The sequence below is a fragment of the Melanotaenia boesemani genome, chromosome 14, assembly GCF_017639745.1.
Source record: "Melanotaenia boesemani isolate fMelBoe1 chromosome 14, fMelBoe1.pri, whole genome shotgun sequence".
Taxonomy (NCBI): domain Eukaryota; kingdom Metazoa; phylum Chordata; class Actinopteri; order Atheriniformes; family Melanotaeniidae; genus Melanotaenia; species Melanotaenia boesemani.
In genome coordinates this window covers 18,759,176-18,780,056 of record NC_055695.1, presented here as the reverse complement: position 1 = coordinate 18,780,056, position 20,881 = coordinate 18,759,176, and the positions used below count along the sequence as shown (strand labels likewise).

Below are 20,881 nucleotides of genomic sequence, written 5' to 3'. Positions count from 1 at the left end.
ATAAGGGGGAATTTAATCTCTAATAAATCAAAATGAAAGGGAATTTGCTGTTAAAAAGTTTAAATGAAAAGGAGCTTAGTTATTCTAACTTATAAAGTATTAGCTTAGTTAGCAGTTAGCTAAATGTAACAAATATACAGCTGAAATGATCACATAAAATTGCTTAAATTAACAGAAAAGTGACTGAAAATGTGTCAAGGGCTAGAAATAGAAAATATTTACCCTCTTTTTAATTAAGCTGTTCACAAACTATGCTAGTTGTTAGCAAACTTATCAAACTATGCTACTCATAGTTATCTGATATTTAAAATAAGTTCAGGTGTTTTCACCTCACATTAACAGACATTAGTTGAACAGTTACATTAAAAACTGGATTTAAAGTGATAGAAGTGAACATGTGGGACCTTGTTAGTTGACCTGGCCTACTCGTACAGAAACATGATTGTGTACAAGAACACAAACTAACAGATCATTTTGTTGATAAATTATTTCATGAACTGGTGTGAAACTGTGCTGGGTGAATGTGTGTGTGCATCTCTGTCAGAGTTGTGGGTGTACACCTGATGAATGTGTGCTGTATGAGATATGCTGAACTACTTTCTCTCTTAGTTTAAATTTGATATGTTTCTTTGTTCGACATGTTTCTTAGTTTTATCTTCTTTCTTCCTCTGTCTAGGCCCTACTCTGGAGTGCACAGGTCTTGGTCTGGACCTAGATCTAGATCCTGCTTCTCAGTCTGGGTCCACACTGTCAACAGATAGTCTGAGAGTGAGCTGTAGCAAAGGTGTGAATTGGTTGGAGGGATAGCCAAGCTGACCAATGGGATCAGGGAAGCTGGCTCAGGTGCTGCTTGGATGGGTGGCAATATGCCTTGGGGCACTGAACGTGGCTTGTGGTCAAACAGGAAATGGACCTTACGAAGCTAGCCGCTTTACTAGCAGTGTGGACCAGAGAGAAGTGCAGCGGGTTCGGCGACGTGGTCAGGAGACACTTAGAGGGTAAGAATCAGTGTACCATCTTTTATAAACATGTTAAAAAAGAAATCTATTTTAGTACATTCATTTTATTAATATTGTATTGCACAGTTTTCATAAAAAGAGTGTTGCAAAATAAGTAAAGTTTTGTGTTGCATCAACAATGTTTGTAGCTAATCCTGAGGAAGGTTTAGAATATAAATGTTTTTTCTCTGTCAGCTTTCCTGGCAGCTTTCTTTCAACTGCTGTGCTTTCTGGGCCCAGGCCAAGCTTACCAAACACAAAATTATGTTGCTGAATACTGCTGCATTGTTTTCTCAAAACCAGCACATGTTCAGCCTTACAGGCTGCTTGCCTCACTAAAGTCTGCCTATGGATCCAATGCAAATTACCGTTTTCATGGGAAAGAGAGGGAAAAGCAGCTTTCTATACATCCCATGAAGGGCTGATGAGCAAAAAGCATGACCCACATTCCCCTGGGTGTATTAAAAAGTACAAAGTGGTTACGGACCACTGTGGTGTTTTCAGTTGATGCAGCCAGTTGGAAAATTATATGGTGAGGTACATGTGAACATATGCTTGTGTGTGAGTGTTTTAAAGGTATTTTTTATTTATTTGTCCATGTGTGGGGAGTAGAGGGTTAATACAGATCACATCTCACCAGCTGCAACCCCCCTCATTCCCCTTTCTGCTCTCCCTCTCTTTCACATTGATAACCAAACACCACACGTGTAGATGTGGAATACAGTAAAGAAAATTTCTTTGTATATTTCTCTTCTCTTGATTAACAAAAGATGGTTTCTTGGAGCCAGTTTTCATTGTCTGCATCAGGTATTCAAATCAGTCTCCCATCTGTCCCAGCTTATGGTTCCCTCAGTGCCAAGCCACAGGAAATGAGGTATTTGTATCACCAGAAGGGGGTATGAAAAGGGGCATTTGTCGCCCTGCTGTAGGTAACAAAGCAGCTGAAGGAGTAACAGAGGGCAGAAATGGCATCAGTGCTTATGAGGAAATAAGAGATGAAGAGATACCACATAGATTAAATTGGGAGTGGCGTTTTCTCTAAGGCATGTCCAATTTCTAGCTATTAAACTGAAGCAGGTTTGTCTACCTTAAAGGGATTTTAGGTTTTCCTGTAAGTGGAGTTGTGAGGAGTCAATGTCTTCTTCAAATGTCGGTGGTCAATTTGGAGAATTGGAAAGAAATTTGGCAAGCCAAACTAAGTAGCAAGTGGGTCATCTACATAAATACAGTATATCTCAATGGAGTGTTCATACAAGAATAAATGAACTATAGTTTCATTTTTAGAATATGCAATCTCTAGTGGTTGTGAGACCAAATGCATGCATATTGTAAAAGTGTCGTCCAAGGCACTAATGGCTGAAGTGTAAAAACAGTGTTTTTGTCATCCATCATTACGGTAAGAAAATTAAGCTACTGACTAATTACAACAAGCAAGTTTTGGCATAACATATTGTGTTTATGTGTAACCAAGGCAATAAAAAAGACATTCATGTGGGTGACAGTGGCAATGTAAAAAGAATGTATTTTAACCCTAACTATGATATTTTCCCAGCCCAAACCAACTATAGTCATAAAGGGTTTTGTGCTGTGAGTTTCGGTGCCATACAATTTTTGTGAGTATTTAAAAAAACATTTGAAATGTGAAAACACTCATGTGGATTGTATTTCCATCTCATCACTTGTATTGGCAGTACTTTACAGGTTAGCATTTAAGGGCATTTAAGGGTAAACAATCTATATATTTGCATCAATTGAAAGACTTGTTAAGGAACTGAACGACTCAACCCCCAAAAACTTTCATCGCAGATCAAATCTTTTGCTAATTTTTACACGTTCACATCGACAGTGGTTTACTGTTGCAGATCAGCCTGACAATTTTGCTAGTCTAATCCTGAAGAACAGGAAGGAAGGAAGGACAGAAAACTAAGAGACTTTATTAATGAGTGGCAGGCTTGGAAGGGTTATCAAATAAGTCTCATATAAGTGAAGAGAAAGAAAAGTCAGCCAGGGGTCACACTGATTTTGTGAATGTGTAAGGTGCTTGTCCATAATGAATAAAGAAATTCCTCTTCCTTCTTCAATTAGACATATAATACCAGTTTTATGTGAAAGTTTAAGGGATAAATTTTGGACCTCAAATGCCTTTTGTTCTGTTTAAAGCCACTTTAAAAGAATTATTGCCTGTTTCAAATGCTTTTGTGCATCACTACAGTAAATTGTTGCATTGATGTACACGTTCAACCTCAAACTAGATATTAGTTATTTTACCACTAATGAACATTGAGTATTTTGATATAGACACAAATTTGATAATTGTTTGCCAAAAATTCTGGCAAGCTTTGAATAGATTAGCTAGCAGCTTGCAGGTCTGGCTTCATAGTGTTATCAACTCAGCTGACAGCGCAGCTATATAAATATAACCATTTATCTCAAAGAGTAATCAAAATAAAGAGGAGAGTATCACAGAAATATTTGCAATAGCTGAATATCCAATTTTTCTTCAAAACCACGAGATGTAAGTGACAAAAACAATAACATTACCTTCCAGAACATGGAATCGCCTGGTCTTCAACTTCTTCAGTCAGTTATTATGTGACTTAGATGCAATAAATAAATAAACAAACAAACAAATAAATAATATATAAATAAATAAATACAAATAAATATTGAAACACTGAAGTGGAATAGCAACTCATCCGGTCTTCCCAGGTGTCATTAGGAAGTGTTTGCATGGTATGTTTAGGGTTTAGCCTCAATACTTTCTTCACTCTTCAGTAGTTGTGGAAGAGACTGGCATTAGCCAGGCACAGTGGTATGTGTAATGCTTGGATGTGGTATCTAAAATTGCCTTTAACCAATAAAGTTCTTTGTAATGTGTATTTAAATTGAATACAGAATATCTAAAAGTACTCCAGATGTGGCAGAAGTTGCTAATTTTGAGTGAGTATTAACCATTAAACATCCTTCTGATAGCCAACCCTCTATGTTCTGACATTATGAATTCCACATGACCAAAGATTATGCACGCAGCAGGAAATGATCTTTATGCTGTCCTTCACACCTTAACTGAGCCACACTTAAATCAGGAGCTCTAAAGAATAGCTTAATGTTTCTATCACATTGTGTTATGTTTCATGAGGAGTAGGTGCTTTTTCATCACATTAAGCTTTGAACACACAATGTAATGCTTAGACAGTAAAGTAAACATGACAGAAAATCTTTAAAACTCAGCATGTGTTAAAGCTGAAAGGTTCTATGTGTATGCTAATCTGCTTCTGGCTACTGTAGGTACCACAAAACCATTTAACAAAATGCTTGAATTATTTTTTGTTATTTTAACTGGATATCTAGGTGTTGTCTGGCAATTGTAACTTGAATTATCCTGACAGTTCCTCTCTGAAGCACACACAGAGCTAATGCTAATGTTATTTTCAGTTTTAGTTTGGGAGTTATTACCTTACAATTACTAGGGTTCATCAGAAATGGAGTAAAGTGAGTCATCTGCATCTTCTAGCTTGTTTCCTCTAACCAGCTCTGGACAGAAACCTTAATGGAGAAGAAATCATGTTTGTGGTGAGTGAGGGTTTTGGCTGCCTCTAAGGCTTTGTTAAATTAGAGCCAACTTTTCTTTCACAGAAGTTGTTGAAATGTATTACCATCTATTCCCCCTCAGCTAATTATAATCTATGAAAACCATGCTTGCAAAATGCCATTGGACTTTTATCTCAGAGATGCAGTGCTCACAGAGGGTTGTCAGAAACTCAGTATGGGTTTCACAGATTCTCTGTGTGGGATATGGAGAGAGTTAGTTTAATGATGGTCATTATTCTGGCCTTTGGCTTTGGTGCAGTGTTTGTTTACTGGCTCTAGCCCCATATCCCCTGGTGTTTCTCTGGTAGCACTGGTTCTGTTGCTTACCTACTCTGATTTATTGGCTCCCACAGCACACTGCACTGGCATCAGTCCACTCAAGGGTGGTATCTGATCAGACCTTGGGCTTGTTGGCTGGGCTAGGCTGCTTTACTTCATCAGTGACTAAATGTCTTGTTGGTAGAAAATGAATGATGAAAGTGTGTACCAATCTTATGGCCTGCCAAATAAAAAAGTAAATCTCTATTGTTTGACAAGACCACTCAGAATTACAGACTTTAGTCAGTCTATTCTTTCGTTGCCCACTTTATTAAGTTAGTCTTTCTTTGCACAAATCTGTTAAATAGAGATGCCTTGAGCGCTGGCTAACTTGAATTCCAGCATAATTTCACTCCCATTCTGATGGCCTGGATGGGGGCCACTTTTTCCAGTTGGCCTTGGCACAGGCCAAACTTGACAAAGAATTAAACATTTTTTCATTTTGAATGAACTATTCTATGTTAAACCCACATTATGTCTGTATTTTGATGGCAGAGAAAATAAAAACAAAACAAAACACACAGACACAGACAGACACACACACACACACACACACACACACACACACACACACACACACACACACACACACACACACACACACACACACACACACACACACACACACACACACACAAAAAGCTTGAAAAGAATTTATTCTTGACATGAATAAACAATGGACAGTTTTTCTTGCTGTTTTATGCATTAGTTCCAGTGTTGGGAAAGTTCAGTTTCTACAGAAACTAGTTCAAAGTTCAGTTCACACATTTAGTTCATAGTTCATAATTCAATTTTTTTTTTACTTTTACGTTTTAAGTTCACAGTTATAAAAATGAAGTAGTTCATAGCTTTCTTTTCCCCAAAATGTTGCTGCGAGCTATTACCCTCTGCGTACTGGCATTTTCCTATTGTCGCCACCCATTCAGTCCATGCTGGTAGCCAGCTGCAGCTTTCCCTCCTACAGTACAAAAACATGAGGAAAAACTTGCTTGAATGGTCTTTTTTTAATGAGGAATTATTAAACTATCTGAGGTAGGAACCAGGTTGAGGTAGGAAACAAAGAATGTACCTCAAAGTGCAACATTTAAAGTGCAAAACATTTAAACATTATTTTTCTTTTCATTAAGTCATCAGTTTTTTGTGAATGTATTTTTTTCTGACTTGTTTGTCCAAAGAAAAGTTCTAGAACTTGGGTCATAAAAGTGCAACATTCAGCCCAAATGCATTGGTAAAAAACAAAACAAAGACAGACATGCAAGACCATGTGTCTTGCATTTGTCAAGTTTATGAAAGCTGAGGGCTCCTCTTTCCTCAAAGGCTGCAGGTTTCCGACAATATACTGCAGAAGGTTTTCTAGCTGCGGCTGGAGATGAAAACAGCGGAGCTGCTGCAACTGTATGCTGTTATTTAGTTTTGGTTGGTAGAGGATGTGCTTTAGCATGCCGTTGCCAAGTCTTTAGATGGTTTTTAATGACAGATACCTTGGAAGGTTAGCCAGGTGCTTTATTTCAATATGCCGTTTCAGGTTTGCTGTTGGCGTTGTTGATGTTCGGAGTTGCTTCTTATTTTAAGTGATCATACGAAGATGCTGAAGTGATCACTGAGGCAGAGATGACGCTGCTGCCTTCATTGGATTTTGCCTCCATGTTTCGCAATTTGATGACGCATGCGCGGTGCGGCTCTGTGGTGGCTGGTGTTGCCAGATTTGGTATTTTTCACCCATATATTAAGGCCTGTATACGACATGTTTTAGCCGGGATTTTACCTGGAGAGCTTCATGGAAATCTGGAACTCTTATTGAACAAAGTTCAACTACAAGAGAACACAAACGCTAGAATGAGCACGCTCACAATAACGTTCATCAGGCAGAAATACAGTACGTTCAGTTCACGTTCACCCAAAATATGAACGAGTTCATGAACGATAGTTCAGTGAACTTGTTCAGGCACAACACTGATTAGTTCGAATTTTGGGTTTTATGTTTCATGTCTTATGTGTACTAAATGTGCAGGCTGAGAATGAGCTGTATAGTCAGGATTATCTGGAGTTGCTTCAAGTGCTTTATAATTAATGTACCATTCTGAGTTGATGAAAGCTTTCATAAACTTTTTTTTCATTTGTCAGTATACATGTTATTTTAGGCCACCAAAAAAGGTTAATGCTACTCTTTCTCTTATCTATTAAAATGCATTCTCACATAAAATATGTTATTTTGCCTTTGCCTTTTCAAAATTCTCCAACATCAGGGACAGGTCAGAATGGCAGGCAGCCCTGTCCAATACCCGTACCCTCTAATTCGGATTGGTGTTGTTGGGATATTTAGATAAGTCTTTGGAAAAAATAATTCTGAAAGCATAATGTGCTACTCTAAAATCTTAATCAACTTTTCTGCATTAACGCTGCTATCACAAAGGAGGTTGTCGAGGGTTCTCAGAACAACCTGTGGTTCTTTCCATGGTTGGTCCAAGCAAAGAGCAACTCCTTTTTCCAAAAGAACAAAGAAAGATCTAGACTACTGATTGGTCTGACCACTGTACACATTTCCACTGTGTGATGGTCCGTCCCAGATGCTTCAGAGCCCAGAGAAGTCAACACTGTCTCCAGACAAATTTAAAACAAGGCTTATTTGTTCCACTATAATGCTTGAAGTGGTGTTTGTGAATGTAGCTCTGCATTGTAGTGCTTCACAAAGGTTTCCGACAGTAATGCCTTGCCCATGTACCCTTTCAGTTAATTCTTATTTGCAATGAGGTTTATGGCAGAATTTAAATAGCAAATTTAACAATGTAGTTAGCCTTAAAACTGCTGGTTGGCTCAGGACACAGACTGAACTGACTCTGTGATATAAAAGCATTCATTTGTCAGAACATGCAGGAAGCACATCAAGGATCACATGGCCATGGGGTGTTTTTATTCCCATGAGTCACTAATTATACACTTAATTCTTACAAGTTCTACATGTGCGCTCATTTATTCAGTTAAACTTTCCTTCAGAAGTCTCTTTGTCTACCATATACTGAAGTAGATGATAAAAAATGTAACCCAGAATACCCTCAGAAAACACCCTTAAGAGATAATGGGGTAATATAAAAATGTAACTTGAGGTTTTGGAGACCACAAACTGAGCCATTGAAATTTTGAGAATGCTTGAAAAAAAGAAGAGTTTGTACCCAATGTAGGTGCTCTACTTTTTTTTTCAGTCACTGTGTTGTTTACTGAACTAAACATGTTTAGGTTCTTACTTAATAATAATAAAATCACTTAATTTGGCTTAGACAACAACATTATGATGTTGATTAAAACACTTCATTTGCTAAAGTTTACGACATGCTAGACTGCATACTTATATTTTCTGCAATAAGCTTTTTTTTCTATTAGCAGTGTTGCCATGACAAGTGACAGCCTAGGTGTGAATGTTGTCTCACGTTTGTTTTGCATACACATTTAAGCACTTCAGCATTGGACACCTAGTGCTACGCAATGCAACACCTTAGCAGAAATCACATTAACTCTTACACTTCATCTGTCTTCCGTTTATCAGCTAAATGGGGAAACATGCATTGAATCATGGGTCAGCTGGTTTGCTTTGCTTGTGTTACATATAGTGGAAAGCTGGAAAATTTTCAGCTAACCATATGGCAACATAGGTGCCAACCAAATACCCTGTGTGACTGAAGATGTGACAAATCAGGAAGTTAATTAAATCCACATTCCCAAAATTCAAGCATGTTAACTTTAGTAGTGTGAGATACCATACTTTATAATAATTTATAATCATGTTTAAATGTATTTACTTGATGAAGTGACTGCCTGCCTAAAGGAATCTTATATTTGGGGTGATAACATTGGTCCTCTGCTGTGTGCTTTCATTAACTAAATGGACCTATTATATTTACCTTTTTTTTTACTTAGACTAAAATTAAAATACAGAAAGAAAAATTCATTTGTGTTTAGAATTAATATTTTACCATGCATGCATCTGCTTTGTCTCCTTTGGTGCTTGGGTCATTCTCTGTAGTATAAATTCCTGCATCAGCCCCACTTAATGAGCTGATAGGAGTGTAAAAGGCCCAGGTGTTGCTGGAGGCAGTAGAAAAGTAAGCAGGGGACCTCTGACTTATGACCGTTACACCAACACACACATAGAAGGACACAGACAAAAGACTCAGAGCCTTGACAACTGTGAACTTCTGCTCAGTGTCTTAATGGAAACAAACTGTCTGTATACATTTTTCCATGCCTGCTCAGCACTATCCAACCTTCCTGCAGTGATGACTGCTGCTTTGAGCTACATTAACCTTTGACCGTGTGGATTCTTCTTAAAGGTGACCCTCAGGCTCCAACTTTACTTTGCAGTTTTCAATCTTATCTAACTTGTTTCTTAAAAAAAAGAAAAGAAAAAATTATTCAGTATAAAATTTTAGATCCAACTAATGATTATTTGCATAGCAGAAATTATTATCTACTATTTGTTCTACATACTATATAAATATCTGTTGATGGAAAAAGTCCAGATACTGCTCATATATTTTTCAAGGGACCATCAGATAATTTTGGTGGTAACCTTAACCCCACTTTACTGAGTTTCTTAATATTACAAGATAACCACAAACTAATAAGGGTTGGTAATTTCATTACACTTACTCCATATCCTGAGATCTTTGTGGAACTGTGCTCCCTTTCAGCTTTGAACAGGATTTACAATATCATTTTACCCTCCAAAGCAGTGGCAGCCATTTTCTCTTTATTACTATTAATGACAGTTAATGAGTGATCCACAGTCCAGGAGGCAACTTCAAAGGCAGCGACGAGGCCACAGAAGAGGTAATCTCTTTTAGATTGAGCCCTAACAACAGTGGGACATTTCAAAATCACGGAACACCCTTGGGGCTCCTTTTTACGGTTGTTTTTCCATCCTTGTTTCATCCTCTAAAGCTTCTTTTCCGTGATATGAAGCTGGGCACTGACCTGGAGGAAAGACTTCAGGGTCAGACCCTGACAATCCTTCAGATATTGGCAAACTACAAATGTGTAACAGTGGAAAATCTTTAGTGCTATGTAAAGAAATACATCAGGGAAGAATTTTCATGACTGCTCATAACATACTGGAATGCTTATGTCTCACTCTGTCCATTCCTGAAGTTTTTCTGTTTGCTCCAGAAATTCAACCCCAGACAAAGAGTCTGGCCTCTTCTCCGCTTCTATGCATATCACTGTTTTCCGTACCAACTCCTCCTCCTGCTTCCTCTTCTTCTCAACATGAATGTGTTTTTTTCTACCCAGCATTCTCCTGTTCCTTTCTCACCATTCTGTCTTCCTCTCCTCCCAATTGCTTTCACTCTGTCTTTTTTTTCACTTCTTCCATTTCCCCTTCTTCTTTTATTATTATTATCCTTTCTCTGTCCCACTTATTCCACCATCATAAATGTTTCTCATCTGCCTGGCCACATGTTTTTCTGCCCCACTGTCTCCTTATGTCTTCTGGTAAATTGGCTGGAGGTGTTCTCTGCTCTCCATCCATTAGAGATTCAAACCCCAGCTGTCATTTTCCTGGTAATAACCCAGTGTTACCCTGGTTACTGTCCATTGAGGAGGGGAGAAAGGTTTTCCATACATACATCAGCTTTACTTGCAAGTTTAATGTCTAAATTTACAATAAGTGGAATCAGCAGAGATGCAGAAGTGACAGCTTTCTGTTTCATGCTTTTCCACGTTAACCACGCCCACCTCAGATGTCCGACCAATCACACAATACTTCTCAGAGCCCCACCAGAGGTAAGTTCTGCTCGACTAATGTTTAAGCCACAAAAACTTCCAAACCACGAAGAAGAAAGATCTCACTTTTGAAAGCTTTCTGACACCATTTTGTTCTTGTGGCCCAGGTTTGGGAGTTCTTGCTGCTTGACATGGACACTGCCACATACACATCTTCGCACTGCCACAGAAAAAGTTTTATGTTAAAGATTAAGATTAAGCTCTGTTTAAATGTTAAAGTTGGCACCGTGAGTGCAGTGGACAGTACAGGAAGTCACACCCACTTGGTTCACCATTATATGACTGATGGCAGTGAAATTCTCTTGTTTTTTCAAGGTGGTATCTTTTGAGGAAGTAGAGTCAATGTGTTTCACGGGAAGAATGGACCAACTGATCTTGAACAAACTAAATATAATCACTTTCTGCCAATTCAAGTAAATATTTTAATTAGGTTCAAATTTTCCTCTTTTTATTCAGTGTGGTGTCATTCCATGGATGTAACGGCTATGAAAGTGCATCATTTTCTAACCCTATTTTTGAATTAACAGACACGTCCATGAATGCAACAGGGCATGTACTGTGGAAGTACAGAATATTTGGTTTTTTGGTAAATAAAAGTGTCCATACAAATAATGGTAAAACGTCCTGGTAATTTTCTGCCAGTTTTTTTATGGAAATTTTTCTTAGAGTGCAGAAAAAAAGCTGGATTGTCATGATGATTTTTACTGCTAAACTTTTTTCTCTTTTAGTTTCAGTTTGGCACTAAAATCACAAAACCAGTCTACAGAATATGCATTAAAAACCTCTATTTAAATTGTCTGGTGACTGGTCTCCGGACAGAGTAGGTCTTGAATGACTTTCTGTAAAATGCTGAAGAGTCTTTTTCTCATTTCATGTTGGTCAGTTAAAAATAAGTAGTATTTTGATGATGTGTTACCTATAAGAACACCTGCATTTGGGACCCCGTGTGGCTCATTTCTGTTCTTGATTCAACTGAATTGAGAGGCTGCTTATGAAAACAAATTTGCTTTTAGACTTTTTGCGCAATTAAATGCCTATAATCTCTTAAAACTGATGAGCACTTTTTCCATAATGTACTATATATGTATGATAAATTGAGAGGACTCTTAAAGACAAGGACTTTAAGAACAGCTGAGGGGAAGCAGCAACATTTGTGCCTATTTTGTCAGTTTTTTTAAGAAAAAAAAATGAAATAGCTTTATTTTAAGCCAAAGATCTCAAACTCTGGTCCTTGAGAGTCACTCTCTTGCAGATTTAAGATGTTTCCCTGCTTCAAAACACCTGACTCAACACCTGGTTGTTGGATCTGTTTGATTCAGGTGTGTTAGAGCAAGGAAACATCTAAAACAGGAGTGTCCTAGTCCAGTCTTTGAGATCTACTATTCCAAATCTAACTTTTGGAGAAGAGATGCATCTAACTTTTAGATGCATCCCTTCTCTAACACATCTGAATCAAATGATTGAATTCCCTCATGTGCATGTTATTTAGCTCTGCAGAGGCTAGGTATCAAGCCATTCATTTGATTCAAGTGTTTTGTAGAAGGGATGCATCTAAAATGTTGTAGAATAGTAGCTTTTAAAGACTGGACTGGGGCACCCTTGATCTAAAACCTAAGACGAACAGAAATGTGAGTTTGCAGCTCATCAAGTACAGCACTCAGCTTGCACAAATAGTTACGTTTTCTGTGGCTCTGACGACACTAACGGTTGGTAAATTTTATGTCGACTAGATAGTCTAAATATTTGACAGACATTTGCAGTGCTGTAAACAATCATTAAAGCTTACATTTAGGTTGATTGACTCTTCTACTACTGAGCTGTAACATGGGATATACAGGATGCTACCATTACATCAATGGACAAAAAGATCAGAATATCTTCTCTTTGGTTCTGGCAGTAATTTTTAGTTCTTTTAGTGTTTTATTTCTTGGCATCATAAAACACTGGCTAATCTAGCGTTACTAAAAACAGTTTCTGCTCCCCAGTACATAATAAATTATGTCCTCAGGGCAGAAATAGTCTAAAATGATGTGATCCCAGTGCTAGCTAATTACTATAACATGAGCATCTGGATCAGACTTTATCCCATTTTATCATGCTGTGGTCCCTTAGCCATCAGCAAAATCCAAACAACTTACCACCAATACAAAAATACCCCTCATGTGTTATTATGTGTCTTGAAAGGGCACTTACTGCAACCACATAGTCTGCATTTTGTTAAACGGCTTTATGAGAAGATAAGTTCACACCATTTCATGCTCATTTCAACTAAATATATGGATTTGAGATTGTTGCATATTGGGATTGTTCCATTTTCCCCTCTAAATCAGGGATCCGCATCTCTGGTCCTCAAGGCCCACTGTCCTGAAGACTTTCAACGTTTTCCTGCCTAAACACACCTGACTTAAATTAATGCAATTATTATCAGGCTTGTGCAGAGCTAGTCAGATATGAATGAATGAATGAATGAATGAATGAATGAATGAATGAATCAATCAATCAATCAATCAATCAATCAATCAATCAATCAATCAATCAATCAATCAATCAATCAATCAATCCAATTTTATTTGTATAGTCCTTTACAACAACCAAAATGTACCCAAAGTGCTTTACAACATTAAATTTGAATCAGGTGTGTTGCAGCAGGGAAACATCTAATACCTGCAGGATTGTGGGCCTTGAGGACCAGGACTGGTGATCACTGCTCTAAATAATCTGAGTAATAAGTAAGTTTGCAATTATTCATGAATGACAAAAACTGCAGTGCTCTGAGTGCAAGCTTGTAAAGCAGCTGTGGACCTCAGTCCTTCTGCATGTTTATGTGTTTGTGAGTGTGTGAGTAGTCTGTCATTTCTAGATGTGGTTTAACCATTTCCATAGAGGAAAACTGTGTGACTACCCTGTCAGGCCAATTGAGCACTCCATATGGTGTGATGACTCTTACATCTGTCAGGCTGGGTCAAAGTTTGCCGCTAGCTCTCCACGAATCTGACTGAAAGGGCTGGGCAGCTCTGGATATTTGCCAGAAAACAGGACAGCCAGGCATGGAATTCCAGAGAAATGAGGACTTAACACGTCCTGTCTGTCTGAGTTTAGCATTTAGCTCTGAAAGAAAACATAACACTAGTCCTTATGTTGTAGGCCCCTTGCATTTCCTCCTCTTCTTGCTTCTCTGAAAATACCTTCATCCATCATTTGATGGGGCTTTGTGTTAAACTTTGTTTTGTTTATTCTGAAAGCAGTGACCATGCAGGACTTGGGCAGCTCAGAAAATAACTCAAAACTGTATATATTTGTTTAGGGATTTTATTGAAATACATTTGGGAGGTCTGGTGAGTAGTAAGTTTCTTTGTTCTGCCTTTTTGTATCTTACAGACCCAATGTGTGTGGCTCCCGCTTCCATTCATACTGCTGCCCAGGCTGGAAGACTCTGCCTGGAGGGAACCAGTGTATTGTTCGTAAGTTCCTCCATCCTTAAATCCTCTTTGATACAATTCCACAGAGCTCAGTGAGATAAGAACAAGTATGAATGAGATAAATCTGCTTATGTTATTATGTATGCCTTAAGAAATAAAAAAGGAAACCCACTGAATTTAGTCTTCTCCTCTCTATTTCTTTCCTCTTCTTTTCTTTTCTCCAGCAATTTGCAGGAATTCATGTGGTGATGGCTTCTGTTCAAGACCCAACATGTGCACCTGTTCAAATGGCCAACTTTCTCCCAACTGTGGAGTAGTAGCAGGAAGTGAGTAGTGGGGCTGGGCTGGCTGTCATGGGGATGTCTGTATGTGTAATTGGTGGGGGCTCGGGAGGCTGGCTCTGGGGGCCTCTTCACGACGGTGGGTGGGGGCTACTGGTGGGGCCTGGGTCAGGGGCTGTTGGCTCTGGGCCGGGTAGCCGGCCTGCCACAGTGTGGGCTGAGTGACGGGGCCTAGGCCCCGGTGCCAGGGAGCTGTTCTCCTCATAGGGGGCTTGCCACTGGGTTGCTGCGCGGCCTGGTGTCTGATAGGTGCTCTGGGGGCCCACAGTGTCTCCCAAGTGTGTGTGGGTTTGGGTGGGAAGGAGGTAGGTTGGGAATGTCGAAGGGAATTGGCTGGGTAGGGGCATTGGACAGGTGAGGATGTAGGGCAGGTGATGGGTGTGGTGGTTGGGTAGGGTTGTTGGGTGGGTAGGTGGATAGGTGGGGATGTTGGGTAGGTTGATGGACAGGTGGGGTTTTGGGCGGATGGTTGGATGGAGGGGGTGGTGAGGGTGGGGTGGGAGGTTGTTGGATGGGTGGAGAGTAGCCTGAGTGGGCCAGAGAGAGATGGTGTCGTTGTACTTTATGGTGTGAGTGTGGATGCGGGATGCACGAGTGACCATTAGATGTATGTTTGGGAAGGTGAATGCATGTATATATATGAGTGTTTGTGTATGTGTTTATAAGGATATAAATGTATACATTATTACTATTATGTTTTATTATTATTATTATTTTTATTGTTACTTTTGGTATTCCCCTCTCTTCGGGGTGTGGTGCATGTGAGCTATTCGGGATGAACTGTGGATCCCTGGCTGCTGTCAGTTTGGGCTCTGGGCTTGGTCGGGCTTGGATTGTCCTGCCCTGGGAGCAGTCATAGCAAACATGGTGGCCTACTGCTTCCAGTGGGGTGTCTCATCTTCCAAGGGGAGTTTCCCTTTACCTGGCCTATCACTCCTCACACCCCTCCCCCCCATGCTCTTGCATTTACATCCACACACTTAAGGCTTTGGGGACTGTGCACATTGCATGTGGTGTGGTGGAGTGGGCCTCAATGGCTGCTTCTTCTGCACTCTGGGATGGCTTGTTCCTCACCTTTAATCACACTTATTTTAATCACCTTTAATCATATTTACATAAAAACAATGACACTACAAAAACACACACACACAAGGCTTTGTGGGGGTGAGCTTTGTTATATATGGGGGGGGGGGGGGTCCTGGAGGTTGTCGCCACCAGAGCTGCATGGCTATATCAACTTTAACTGCATTACAAACACACACTGTCCAAACACCAGAAGGGGTGAGACGGGGGTCTTCCTACACCCCAGTCCTGGGGGCTACCCAGGGCAGGGAATGGTTTGGTCTCCTGTCTTGGGGCTGGCATCACTGCTTGGGGCCTGTGGCTCCTTGGTTCCTTCGGTGCTGTGCTACATGGGGATATTTAGCCACCTAAAGAAACTTAAAAAAATTACTTTAACAGGTTGTGTATGCTCTGTGCCTTTTTTGCTTAGTAACACAAAACTTATTGCAAGGGAACGTAAAAGAAAAAAAAAATTGCTGTCCTCTAGGGGGCTCCGTGGATTAATAATTTTTTTTTAACATTGTCCTGTGCAGCATTGTGACACGCAGACCGGTGGTCTGTTGGCCAAATTGTATCGGACAGATTTGCGCTACCAGTGGAAGCATCGCCTTCAAACCACCTGTCAGCTACTTTGTTAGTGAAAGGTCCTGCTCTGATTTGTATCTAAAAATCTTTTTATAATCATGAATGATCAGCCCTGTGCCTCCAAGATCAGCACAGCACCAATGATTTAGAGAAGACGTCCCCTTGCTTCTTTTTGCTGTTTCACTGTGACTAGATATCTGAACCTGATCTTTCTTCATAGATGTGTACATGGCTGACTGATGACTGGTAGATTTTACAGCTGTTTCAAACTGAAAAGTTATAGAAAATAAAGGCAAACAATATCTAACTGAAATAGGCTGCTATTATCAACATTTTTCATTCTTTTGCTTCACATGATAGTAACATCGGTCTGATTGACACGAGACTGATACATTTACAATACTTTTGGGTAAATATGTGCCAGTATGAACCATGAACGGCTAGTTTCCTCCTTCTCATCTGAACAATACACAAATGCAACAGGAGAGGTGGTACTAGTGACAGAAAAGCTGATCACTGACAGCCATCATGGTTCACAACAGGACCTAAGGAGGCTGCCACAATGGCAATTTAATTTGTTTAGCACATTTTATTAGTGAAAATAAAAATAATATGTAAAAAATTTTTTATCCCAATTGGAAAATTAGCTTCAGCATTTTACTCATCTATAGAGGAACTAGAAAGCAGTGGGCTGCCATGTTCCAGTGCCTAAGAAGCAGTTACAAGTAAACTAATTACAAGGAAGAATTACCTAAATTTATATTTAAATGACAAGTAAACCCAATGTGGTGAATATAGAGAGACAAAAAAAAAAGGGGGGGGACAGATTATACAATCATTTATAGAGATATACAAACATAAGCACATTCACTCCACTAAAGATATAGACACACATAAATACATTTATACAAAAAAGAAGTAAAGCATCAACAACAAAATGTAGGTTTGTAAGAAGAGCATTTGGAGTTTAGTTTAGAATTATAGACACAATTTCTTTTGTCAGGCGCATTACGGAATAGTAATATGATTTTGACCGATTAACTGACTGTTATTGTTTGGATAATCTGGAAAATAAGGTGTTACAATAGCACAACTTTTGATATTTTTAAGCAGTTGTGGCGACTCTAGAAGTGTGATTATCGAAACAGAAATCAAGGTTTCTCATTGCTTACTGTGTGTTAGATACAGTGAAGACAGCTATGAACAGATTTTCTGCTTCTGACTACTTGGACCATCAATAATTTCATTTTTTTCTTCGTTCAGTTGTGAAAGGTTTCTTGAAATTTTCATTAGTACTATTTTTTGGTACTAAATACTGGTACCCCCTCTCTTATTGTAAAATGCATTGTTTTCTTCTTTGAGGGCCAGCACAGAAAAGTTTAGATTGTAATAGCAATGAGTAATGTTGCAGGTCTGCTCCACAGCCTGCAGGTCACAGGGTTTGTCAGGATTAAAGCAGAAAATCTAGCTGCCCCAGCTCAGTCTGCAGGGCTTAGCAACACAACACTCACACTGTGTGGAGAGGAGCGAAGTGTTGTGAAATCAAGTTTGTCTTTACAGGATTACCACAGGTTTCAATATAAATATAGTGAAGACATTGTTAAGTACCACTCTGGGAGCATGCACAATGTGTGTATTAATCAATGTGCAGTATTTTCAACTTCCCTGCTTTAAAAGGCCAAAGTCAGCTCGTCAGTCATGCCTGGACCCTGTCAGACCTCTTTCTTATGCACACATTCCACTAAGCCCACAAACACACATTTCCACCCACACAGACTCATTTTAAACAGACAAACTGTGAGCATCATCTGGTTGTGACCCAGAGACATAAAATGTGATTTGCTTCAGTCGTAAGTAAGGGCAGCTTTAAGGGAGGGGTGAAGGGAAACTTCCTGTGACCTGTAGACGTCCTGCAGAGTCGGTGCTTTGGTGAGAGCTATGAAGTCATGGTCCTCATGGGCTTCAACGGCTATTGAAAGTAAAGTTATAAATTAGCACAGCAGCTCAGCAGGGCTGGACTGAACTTACTGTCTTACTGTTCTTCTCAACTTTCCTTAAGGATTTATGGTGACCGTCTTTTGAGACATAGAAAAGGACAGAAAGATAATGAGATCCTCTGTCAGTTTATAAAGTTGTTAAATTGTTTAATTACTTTTGTTTGTATGCCATATTTCGACATCTTGCTTTGCTGAAATGTAATGCATCTATGGAGCATGAATGAAGAATCATTAACACCATTTTAGTCTTTCAGCTCTAATGAATGTCTCAGGTCAGACAACTTTGTGATTAGTGATAAAGTAAAGCTGCATCATTTTACCAAATATAATCTCAGAGGCTAATTGGGTGGTTTGCATTAATCCATGTGATCATGTTTCAAATGCTCTTTGCTCTACTGATACAAAGCTTTGTTCTGATTTGGGTTGACCAGAGTTAAAGAAATAGCTAAATTAAAAAAAATGTTTTAAAAAAGGGTATTTACAAAGACTAGGGATCATAAATTGGTCACAGTGTATTAAGACTCCTTGGATCCCTTCACCACATTAACATTACATTCTTGATTTGTTACAGTTGAGGAGCTGAAATTATAAAACGCTTGCGTGGATTCCATATGATACTGAATTCAAACAAAACCAAACAGAGGTTTCGTGCACTAGATACATATGCTTATCAATGCTACTATAACATTAGGGAGAAAAACATTTGACAGAACTTTCAGGTAATTTCTTAGGTTCAATCAAAATTAGAAAATGATGCTGTATAAAAACCTTCTACCAAAAACATTCTCTAAATACAAGTAGAATTCAAGTATAAGGACTAAAACATCCTCAGATGCTTTATACCTTGAAAACAGAAGTCAAAATTCTTCATTGTAGCTATTGTATTGTCAAATGTGCCAACTGCAAATTTGTACATGGCATCTTAATGTTTTGTGTGTTGCCTAAGGAATACAGAGGTTGAAATAGGTCAGCAGGGTGTTTGTTAATTCCTTCGTGTCATCAACATGTCTGCAATTATTGTTTTGTTCACATGTAGTTTTTTTTTTTTTTTTCTAGCAGAACTTCCTGACTGCCAATGCAAAAACATGTTTTTGTGTGCATAAATACATCTTACAGACAGAAATAATTCAGTCTTTGCAAAGTTAAGGTTGCCTCATAAGAATGAGTCACATTTACCGATAACCTGGAAATGAATGTCATTTCCCAGACTACATGAGTTCACGTGGCAAGTCAACCTTGTAATCAACAGGTTTAGGGCTGAGCAGCTGTGCAGAGGATCATATAGAGTTGTCTTTATAACCTTGTCTTCCCATAACCATAATTACAAAATATTACCAGGGATGTTCTTACCACTAATGCTGAGAAACAGCTGTCTTTAGACTGAAAGGCTTCCATTGGTGATTGACATGGAGCGGTAGAGAGCCCTGGGAAAGCAGAGAGGGGGCTTTTTAATTAGGAACCATACCACTTCAACATAGTCCTCTGCAAAGTAATGCTCTGTCCTTTTAGGCATAAGGTCAGCAAACAATTTAAGTGAATACATTGATCAGTTTAAAGAAAATTGATGATGTGTTTGTGGTACAGGATTAAATCCACTGGGGTGGGGTGGGGGTAGATTGTGAGCTTACTGGAATGGAAAGTCATTTTTGCATTTACTGAGACTAACTTGTCACTGGTCTCTGGGTTTTGTGTAAATCAGGACAAAAAACACAACTATAAAACTCCCCAGTTTTCCATTAGACACACACTCTTCCTCACAAACACACTCACACACTAGCCAGGACTTCCTGTGTTTCTCAGCCTCTCGTAAAAAACACCCATATGTGAGCAGCTCACCGACGACACTAGCAGAATACAAAGGTGCATTGTACCACCATCATGCTACACCCAATTCATTTTGGTCACTGTCCAGAGGACATACACACACATGTGCACATGCTCATCCCTCCATCCTGTTTTGCTCGACACGTGAAGCTTTCCAGGCACGGGTCACTGTGGAAAGCCACCTCTCTCTGCTTGCAGAAGATGGAGTGCCATAAGGAAGCGAGAGAGTTAATTAGTGAGATCATTCCCTTTTGTGTCCAAATGTGCTTGTTTCCTCTTCTCACCTCCTCCTTCTTCTTTCTACTAGTTCCTGTTACAAAGAAAACACATGACGTCGAGTAGCCTTACCGTCTTTCCAGTCTCATATCTCATCAGTCTCTATTTCTGGGTTCAGAGAGTTCAGTTAGTGGACAGAGAGACTCTCGCTATACAAAGTCTTTCCCCATGCTTCCTTGACCTATTTAAAACTATGTTTTTGTGGAGAGTGGGGGGTTTACCCAAATTACCCTCAGCTTTGGGGAACTCTTAGTTGCAGTACACTGGAATAGTTTTTCTTCATGGTTTGTTCTACAGCAGGGAAAATTGTAATCACTCACTGCAATCTTTATTCATGTTTCACATCACAGCTCCAGTAATTGGCTGTAAGTAAAGTAAGAGTGAGTACTGCATGCCGTTAACCACACGTCTTGCATTAAGCTAAGAAGAGCGCCTGACTCATTTCCTTTAACAGTGACCACGATGGCATCCTAGTACACTGACCTGTAAGCTCAGGCTTCCCAAACAAATTTATCATGATATATTTTCAGAAAATAGTCGTTCCTGTCAAAGCTGTATGTGGAGACAGCCAAGTTTTACACGTGAGAGCATTTAATGAAATGCCTTCTAAATCCTTACTTACAATTACAATCATAACTTTTTCAGTAAATTACACCTCTGCCTTGCACTCACCGAAACCAAACAAGGTCCACATC

At 39.2% G+C, this 20,881-nt stretch overlaps 1 protein-coding gene across 1 annotated transcript in view; it reads left to right on the top strand.

Moving 5' to 3' along the window:
* The first annotated feature begins 786 nt into the window (after positions 1–786).
* Positions 787–20,881, top strand: part of fbn2b (fibrillin 2b) — a 66,176-nt gene continuing 46,081 nt past the window's right edge. The window contains exons 1-3 of the mRNA XM_042006764.1: positions 787–998; positions 14,061–14,143; positions 14,326–14,427. Of these exons, the coding sequence (XP_041862698.1) occupies positions 820–998; positions 14,061–14,143; positions 14,326–14,427 (364 nt within the window). The 5' untranslated portion in view covers positions 787–819. The remainder of the gene's footprint in view (positions 999–14,060; positions 14,144–14,325; positions 14,428–20,881) is intronic.